The 9,705-nt window shown below is 40.7% G+C and overlaps 1 protein-coding gene across 1 annotated transcript; it reads right to left on the bottom strand.

Moving 5' to 3' along the window:
* Positions 1 to 3,593: 3,593 nt before the first annotated feature.
* rcn1 (reticulocalbin 1, EF-hand calcium binding domain) lies at positions 3,594 to 9,493 on the bottom strand. The gene is made up of 6 exons (XM_085353933.1): positions 9,116 to 9,493; positions 7,204 to 7,397; positions 6,904 to 7,082; positions 4,882 to 4,942; positions 4,059 to 4,258; positions 3,594 to 3,701 (listed from the first exon to the last, which is right to left on the bottom strand). The coding sequence occupies exons 1-6, from the start codon at positions 9,334 to 9,336 to the stop codon at positions 3,594 to 3,596; spliced, it is 963 nt and encodes a 320-aa protein (XP_085210059.1). The 5' UTR covers positions 9,337 to 9,493.
* Positions 9,494 to 9,705: the final 212 nt, after the last annotated feature.

The following is a 9,705-nucleotide window of genomic DNA, read 5'->3' as shown; positions in this document are numbered from 1 at the left end:
ATTGGCTCAAGGACATAGATGCACCCTGACACATGACAACCCTCATATGGTATCTGGAGGAAGTACATTGAGTAACTTAGTGCAATTATTCAAATGTATGAAGCAAGACTGACTCCACACTCCTTAGCAAAGCAGTAGAGAAAATATTATGTTATCTAACAGAGAAAAAAAGAAGAAGCAGATAATACAGACACCTCCGCTCTGAACCTTCCTCAGAGCTGGACCTGTTTTTTTTTCTTTTTGACAGATAAAGAAATTCATGTATTCTTGGATGACTGTACAACTGGAGCCATGCCCATGTTTGTTAGCCTATTTCAACAAATTCTTATGGAAAAAAGCAAAACCCAAACATTCTTATTGTTAAGTTATTTAAACCTGAAAAAAAAAAGCTCTCAAGTAATTCAAACCAGAGTAAAAATATCAAACATGACTTGGATATTTGGAGGATAGTTTTGTAGCCATTTTTGGCTTCTAGTTTGAGAGTGAAGAAGAAGGAGGTCTTTCATTAGAACGGAATAAAACAGCCCACACATACATTGCTCTGTCCCTTGTTCCTAATGAGCTTTATCGCATTGGTCCCGCTTGACTTGTCTTGCTAACTGGCACACATATATCCATATGTTCCACATGAGCAAGCAGAGGGGACAGGCTGGGTGGCAGAACTGCTTTCTCAGTTACATCTGAGAGTTTTACTGCAACAGCCAGGAGCAACAGCAAGTCAGCTTAACTCCATGTCTGCTTTCCGTGAAGTCTGTAATTAGTCCTGAGAAGTGTTAATAGTGTTAATAGCGTTAATAGTGCGCTTGTTCCTGATGTTCAACGAATAAAAAAGTTGAATCCAGACTTGAAAAGTTGAGTTGCCTGGACGATTAGCTGTCTTCATTGGTGAAGCTATAAAGACAGGCAGCATTCAAACACAGGGACGTTTTACAGAGGTTAGGAAGGCAAGCCCCCCAAAAAGACTGACAAATAAATAAATATTGCAGCACAATAGGAAAGAAGTTTTGAGAAACTCAGTGGTGTGTTTAAAAGTATTACGTGTTGTATGTAGGCTGGTGTCCAGTCAGTGAAACAGATGAACACCAGTGTTCACCTGTACCTGTTACCATTTGTAGCAAGGACACAGAGAGAGCACGACACCATGTCACACTGACAGTGGAAAATTTGTATTTTAACTGGTTTTCTACATGCATAATGATTTTTATTAAGTTGTGACGATGATGCTGTAAATAAATGTAAATGTTGACCATTCAGAAACTGCAGAAACCCAGGATTATGTTTGAGGTTATTAATTTAGCTAGTAGTATTAGCTATATGAATTCCCAACCCAATACATTTAAGCATTTAGACTTCTACCCATCCTCTTCTGCTTATCCTTGTCAGGGTCGTAGGGGGGCTGGAGCCTATCGAGGCTACCACAGGTCACTAGCCTGGCGCAGGGCTAACACAGAGAGAGGGAGACGATTCGCATTCACATTCACATCTATGAGCAATTTAGATTCACCAACTGCATGTCTTTGGATTGTGGGAGGAAGCCGGAGTAGCCGGAGGGAATCCATGCAAACGCGGGGAGAACAGACATAACTCCACACAAAAAAAAACCCCCAGCCAGGTGGTGGAATTGAACTCAGGACCTTCTTCTAGTGAGGCGTCAGTTCCATCGTGTCACAGTGCTGCATTTAGACATAGTTAACCTAAAACTGCGGTTTGCCTTAAATGAAGTTCAAACTGTGTATCAGAATGAGGAAACGTGGTTATTTAAGTGATTTTAAGTGTGGCATTGTTATTGGTGCCGCTATTTTGGCACTTACAAATATGCAGTCTGTGGCAAACCCCTGAGTAAAAAAGCCTTATTGATGCCACAGATCAGAGCCTCTGATCTGATTCAGAGGAGAATGGCCAGACTGCTTTGAGCTGATGAACAGTAACCCGAATAACCACTTATTACCAAGGTATGCAAAAGAGCATACCCAATTGGAAAAGTCTAACCTTCAGGCAGGTGGGGTACACCAGCAGCAGACCACACTGGATGTCACAACTAAGAACGGGAAGGAGAATTAGGGCCATTCTGATGGCACAAGAGATCCAAGTCTCTATTGGGAAAGTCTAACTAATAAAGTTCAACTCACTGCTGAAAGCCCTTTAACTCAGAACAAACACTGAACAATGTGAAATAGCTAGCCTCTAATAAGACGTGTCATATTTAACTCAAACACAAATTAAAAGTGCAAGTAACATGGAGTAAAAAAGAAAACGCATTTCTACATGTGTGGAAACGCATAGCAACTGTAGTTGGATACATTTTGTGAGCATGTGCAGTTTCTAATGCAGGTTTGTGCCTGTGTGGTATGCAAATTATGCAACTTGGGATTGGGATACATCAAGACAGGGAAAACATTAAAGATTTTTTTTTAAAAGGTGTGTGTAAGAGTGAGCGTGGGTGTGTGGGGGGATTGAGCAACAGTGTCCTGATCATTTACTGACATTTATTTTCACACACACACACACACACACACACTACATTGTTCTAATAATAATAATAATAATGATAATAATAATAATCCAGGTTGATAGGTACAATGCCAAGACAAGGAATAAGTCTTTGGAGTGAGGTAAAAGTAAGCAAGAACTTACTCGTGAGAAATCAAGGAAGGGAGACTTTATTTCCACCCATTACATATTCAGTAGGCCTTAGCCTAATTGACCTTAAAATCAGACAGTTGTAAACAGATAAAGTTAAAAATGAAACATCAAAAAGTGAAAATGTGAACACTGAGCACACAGTTGGCCTTACGTATACCAATAAATACATTTCAAACTAAATGTGGAGAAACATTTTTTTCACAGGCTACACTAAAACCAAATGCGTGCAAAAACCATGCCATTAAACATCAGTAATCAACAATTCTTAAAATACTTAAAGGATATAAAAAGTCTTTAGTTAACAGGACAATAAAACTGTAAACAAACAAACGAAAAAACTAAATTTGTGTTGTCTGTTTTTCTGAAAAGGAAAAGACCTTTAGTAGAACACTATATTCCTCTCAAACCTAAAGTTCAGAAGCAATTTAATAAATAAATAAATTCAGAACAAACGTTCTGAGCTGTGGTTTCACATTAGCATCAAAAATTGTTCCCATGTCTGACAATACTAAGCTTTGACAAGTTTTGTTACAGACTATCTACACAAATCTCTGAGGCAATGAATCTGGCGATTCGGCTGGAAGGCACCATTGTTGGAAAGTAAGTCCACGGGGTCTGGCTTTGCTCCTGAATGTCAGAAGCACAACATCGATACGAAGACTGAAACAGACCCACAGAGTTAGTGGTAGGATCGACACTCGTGCGTCCTCTCATTTGGTACAATGTTGGTTTGAAGTCTAACAAACTGACATCTGTCCCACTCTTACTGTCACTGTGTGTGATTGTGTCTTTGTAGACCAGCGCTCCACACACACACACACACACACACACACACACACACACACACACACACACACACACACACACACACACACACACACACACACACACACACACACACACACACACACACACACACACACACACACACACGAAGCTGCAGTGAGAGCTCAGAGCTCGTCGTGGTTCCTGGTGAGGTCTTCTCCATAGTTAGTAGCCTGACTTCCCACAAACATGTTCCAGTTCTCGAGGATCTCCTCTTTAGTCAGCATCTGATCCTGATAAGGGAGATAGAACGTGTGAAATATGATGATTAAAAAAGCTCTTATTTAAATGTAAACAAAAACACTCTCCCGAAAGCAAAAAAACACTCAAGTGAAGAATTCTGCTGTGAACTGAAAATACACAAATACGAAATACACCAATAAAGAAAATTAACTTGTTTGCATGCCGTCTCTGTGCCTGCACTCTGGCGGCCCGTCCAGATCGTACACTTACTTTTGCCCTCTGTCGGCTAGGACGGGTTCCAGCTCGTACCCGGTGACTCTAATGAACCCTGTGTTGACAAGCTCTCACATCCACAAGGGCACAAGCAATAGATATGAAACCATATCAACATAGCTCTAACAGTATACCTTGTCCTGATCAGACTCGTACACCAGATGTCTGGCCTCCGCCTGTGCATGATCATAGTCCTGTGGCATGATCCAGTGACGGATTTCATCCTGGTCCATTTTTCCATCTTTGTTCAAGTCTCGGAAGTCAGAGAACTGTTCCCTCTCAGTCTTGACCCACTCTGGTTCTGGACCACCATCCTCATGTGCAAACATGTCCGCTGAAACCCAAAGAAATGATGAAAGAACATTTGAATAAGACATTTCGACATTTTTTTAGTTTGCATTTAAAGAGAACACACAATTTACACCTTAAATACACTCCTGGTATAAATTCCTACAGAAATGGCATACACACAATGTACACTATTTCACATGCAAGCTTTCCAAAGCAAACACCAATGACACTGAAGCTCTGAACCCTAACATCCATCTATAGTGGAGGTGAAGTTTAAGTCCTGTTATTTCGGCAGAGTTGTCATTTCAGTGCACTGATAGAAAAATCATCAACACTAAATGATTCATAATTAAAGAACTGTGCACACATAATGCTATCAAGAGGACATGTACATATTTCGTATTTCTAAAAAGAGCTGAAAAGTTCCTGCAAACTCCTGCAACACTTTAAAATCCACTTTTTCCAGTGATTAGGGGATTGAGGCAAATTGTTGAAATATTATATTATGCTCCTTATTCACATTCCTGTTCGTCTTTGTATGCTTCAAATTGTCAGTGTGTGTTTTAAAAACACTGAGTGGTATATTGTTAGGTTCTAAGTAGATGTTTGAGTGCTAACGGGTTTTTATTTTTTTACCAATTGCTTTCAATTTTTGAATTAACTCACCGATATACTCGTCCTCATCCACATGCCCGTCACTGTTCCTGTCAATGTCCTCCAAGGTTTCCTGCATAGAGAATGAGTTAATAATATCATTAAAGGAAGACACAAGGGTCCGTCAACTATAGAGGAACTTTCACTTTGAGTAATAGAAGAGAAACGTGCAACCCTGGGGTGGAAAAGTGAATTTATAAGATTCTGCTCACAGCTGGGCCGGCAGAGTGACACAACAATACAGGACTACTGATGAGTTGCACTCAACAATGATTTACCCTTTTCAGCAAACACTTGGTTCCACTAGATTTATCTGTAACATACTGGATCTGACAGTATGTGAATTTGGCTAACTGGTTAATTAAAGGGAAGGGAGTTTAAGTATCTCAGGGTTTTGTTCGTGTGGGGGTGGCACTTGTAGTGATGTGGATGCTGTAGTGATCTGAACATGAAAGCAAAGCTGTCAGTTTGGTTCCTACTCTTACTTATGGTCACGAACTTTGGGTAGCAACCGAGAGAATGAAATCTTGGATACATGATGCAGAGACTATTTTCTTCCAAAGGGTGTTCGGGGTCCCCTTTACAGACAGGGCAAGCAGCTTGGCTGTTCTGGAGTTACTTAGATTAGAGCTGCTACTCCTACATCTGTGCAGGGTCAGCAAAAAGAGATTTTTCTCCAGTGTAGATCTTTAGAAACACTGAAAGGGTAAGATGTTCTCCGTTTTATAAGGATGCAAAAAGGACACGACAATTCACAGCAGTATAACCGGTATCATAATTAAAACCTATGTTCTGCTATAAAATCTTGTCTTTGCTTGGAAAATAACATAATGGGTTCAGCAATGAACTAAAGCATTTTATATGAGCTTTCTTTCACATCAAACAGTTTCAGATCACTAAAACTGACCCTTTCGTAACTCTTTTTAGGTTGAAATTCAGAAATTCTCTTAATGGTGTGTTAAAAGGAAGAAATGAAGACCTACATAAACACCACCACATACATCCAAGTTTTGCTTCCTGACTAGTTTTCCCAAATTCCTAATCAATAACTATGCCTCCTTGATTATTCACATCTCTCTGACTTAACTACGACCGGTTCTGTTCTGTTTTCTTTGGCCAAATACATGTGAATGCTCATGGAAAGTGTTACGCTTCAGAATGAAAGATTTCTCGTCTGCCAAATTTAATCTACTATTCTTAAGGACTGGTATTGTTCCACGTTTGCAGTGTGCAGGAGCTCTCTGGTGCCAATAGTAGATGGCAGCAACACAAGCAGTTTGAAGGTAGAAATGTGAAGTGTGTGTAGGGTTCCAGTTGGCGCTTACCAACTTCACGTTCCTCCCTGATCCTGCACAGCAATCTCCTTCAGTTATTGTTCACGCTAGCCTACAGCCACATCCTTTCTAATGTTTTTCCTATGATCGCATGTACCATCAGTTACTCATTCGTTTGCATAGTTTTAGAAAGATCAGTGTTTCTGAAAAATTCATTGTAAGTATAAAGTATGAATGCAGCATGTATGTATGTGTAACTATCATGTTAGCTCTAGCCAGATTCACCACAATCAGTGAAGACACCCCTGGCTGAACCGTTCTTTGGTAACATTCAGCAACATCATAAAAATGAGAGATTAATAATTAACTCTGTCAAATGGGTAGTACAAATTTTATGAACAGAGCAGCATAGTGCATCACTGCTAACATTCGCCACCCCACATTCCACGAAGCCGAATTTATATTTAAAGATTGAGTTTTAAATGGGACGGTCGGTTTGTCCCACTGGACCTGTTCCCAAAAAAATATATAGGAACTCAATCATTTCTGGGCCAAGTTAAAATTTCATTAGGAGGTTATTCAAATGTAGCACATTTATTTAAGTAGCGAGATCAAACACATGGAACAGAAACTCAAAACTCTTGGAATTAAATCATATTTCTTATTAGGCAGACGTGCTCTTACTTTTGGGAACGTCACTTCTTTCAGGTCTGACGTGCGTACTCCTTACTTAAAGATCATGTGAACACAAAGGGCTTACCAGAACCACAATATCCTTCATGTGTTCGAACTCCTCAGGGTGGAGGAAGGCTGTGAACTCTTCTCTGTCTGCTGCCAGGTCCCTGTTCAGATCAGCTGCTTTAAACCTCCTCTCATCACGAGGGAGCATCTTCTTGAAGCTGAACTGGTCCGTGGCATCTTCAAATTCTTCCGGGTTGGCTAAGAGGGTGAAAAAAAAAAGATGAATAAAAAATGAATCAGGTTTAATAGCCATGTAATACTTTAATACTAAAAAAAAATAAAAAAATACACCATGTGTCTTGAACTAGTGAGCCCATACCGAGGTAGTATCCATATGTGGCTTGTTTGTACTCATCCCAGGAAATCTTATTGTCCTTATTCAGGTCATAATCAGTCCACACCTTGGCTACATTCTCATACACATAACGCTTCTGGACGCGCTTTATCCAAGCCTTGAGTTCAGCTGTGGTGATGTAGCCGTCTGCATCGCTGTCTATTCGGTCCACAATTTTTCTGTTGGGCAGGGGAAAAGACCGATATTAGTGGTATATTAACTAGATCTTATAGGCATATATAGGCAACATACAGTGTTGTGCAAAAATACTGACTCAGCCCCTCATTTCTTTATATTTTGGTTGAAAATATTTATTTATTGAAATGTGCAGAGATTTGCTGAAATTCAATATAGAAGGCAAAAATTGAGGTTTTACAATTTAAGAAGTTTAAAAGTCAGTATTCGGTATGGCAGTGTTTATTCTTCTTTAAGTAGGCTTCAGGGCCAATTCTCCAGGCTTCTTGAAGAACAGTCAAAGCTCTTATTTGGATGTTGGCTGCTTTTTGTAGCGTTCTCTGTCAAGATGATCTCACACAGCTTCAGTAGTGTTGAAGTCCGGGCTCTGGGGAGACCAGTCCATGACTGATAATGTTAATGTGTGTTTTTCAGTCCAGGTATGCTTTAACCGCACTGTCATTGTGTTTGGGATCATTGCTATACTGAAAAATGAAGTCTTGCTGATAGGATGCTTTTCAGATGGTATTAGATGGTGGATCAAAACCTAATGGTATTTTTCTGCATCAGTAATTCTGTCAAGTTTGACAAGGTCCCCAACACCACCGGCTGAAATGCAAATGCAAACCCTGACCCTCTAGTCCTGCGTCAAGTCTTCGGTTGATTTTTGTCCTTTTTCTTAAGAACATAGGTTTCAGATACCGTTCATCTGCTGTAATTAGTCCTTTACAGGCCTGCTACTTCCTTTTTATTGTTCACAGATTGTCCACTTCGTGCTTTGTAACGCTTGAATGATTCACATTAGTGTTAAGTGATTAAACAAACAAACAGACAAAAATAAAAATGAAAATGAAAATAAAGGAATGGACTAAAAATTGGGGGGGGGGGGGGACAAGACAGATGTCCAAAGAAAAACTTTGAAAACCAATTAAATGTAAGAAGGAAAGTATAAAAGTAAAATATAGAGTGACCGAAGACTTTAGTAATGAGATACTGATTAATGACAGGCTGGATTAATAATTAATAAATAATTAATTTCCTACAGGTAATGTGGATTCATAGAAAGGATTTCTGAGGGAGGGGCAGGCAAACCCAGGTTAGAAAGCTAAAAACTGCAGTGCATCTGTGGTGTATTCTTAGACCTGGGCTGCCACGTTGTGATATTACAGGGGTCCTCCCTCTTTCAAGACAACAAGCAGGAGTTTTATGGACTAACTTGCGTCACATGGTGCCAACTTGTCACTGCAGCAGTGGCAGAAGAAAAAAAAAAAACGTTTAATACTTGAAGAATCCTGCCAACAGAACCAAGTGGCACACTGAGCGTGCCCTGCAGTTTTGTACAGAATACCTACATGCAGAACTTCGGCCATTAAACTTTCCTTAAACTTCACCCCCATAAATGAATCTTTAATGAGTATTTGTAATTAAGATTTCTGCAGACTATTAAGTGTACAGTGTGTGCAAACAGTATGGGTGCCATAATAAAGCAGGAGTGCTTTCACAGGCACATGTTCCCATGTTTTTAAATGTTTAGTGTTCTTAGTCTGAACAGTTACACGAAACGGGCTTCAGCGGCAGAGTGTGTGATTTAAAACAAACAAACAAACAAACAAACACAAAAGCTCCAACCTGTCCTTCGAAATCCCACCAAGCCTGTCACTAACTTCACTTTCAGATACCAAAAATCAGCTTATGTGGCAGAGTGCTGGTAGCATTTCCTTACCCGAGCTTGTCCTTGCTCTCTTCAGGGGTGAGCTGATCAAATGTTTTGGCCTCCTCTTTGCCCAGAAAGGCCTCATGGTCATACTGGAAGCTCTTATTGTCTTCGTGGGCTTGCCTGCTTAGCTCTGGCTCATGATGAACTCTCTCTTTTCTCAGCGTCGGCTTGGTCTGCGCCACAGCGGCGCAGAGGAGCACAGCGCACACGAAGCTGAAGCCGGCCATCAGTCGGGGTTCAAGCTGACTTCTCTCAGAGGGCACAGCGATCTCCGAAACGGGCCTACAACACCACAACACACAATGATCAAGCGGCTGTGTAGCTCCTTTCACTGCTGGACCGCTAAACGCCGACTTTTTGTCCTGTCTTCAGCGGCGGAGCGCAACAATGTTGCAGCAATGTTCAAACACCCTCAAAACGCAACCTGCGCCCGCAAACAGGTCCTCTCTGAACACCTACACTCCTCCCCGGTTTAGTCAATCCTGTCCCTTATCCCAATGAAAGGGATGCAATGTACGTAAGGCGGCAGGGATTTCCTGCCGCCTTACGTACAGCCATTCACAGACTCCGTTTGATTCAGGCCCCAGCCTCAACCA

Source organism: Diplotaxodon limnothrissa, linkage group LG1, assembly GCF_057381915.1.
Source record: "Diplotaxodon limnothrissa isolate DT_005_m linkage group LG1, D_limnothrissa_male_GT1.1, whole genome shotgun sequence".
Classification (NCBI taxonomy): Eukaryota; Metazoa; Chordata; class Actinopteri; order Cichliformes; family Cichlidae; genus Diplotaxodon; species Diplotaxodon limnothrissa.
Note: the sequence above shows the minus strand (reverse complement) of the source record. Positions and strands in the feature narration are given on the sequence as shown.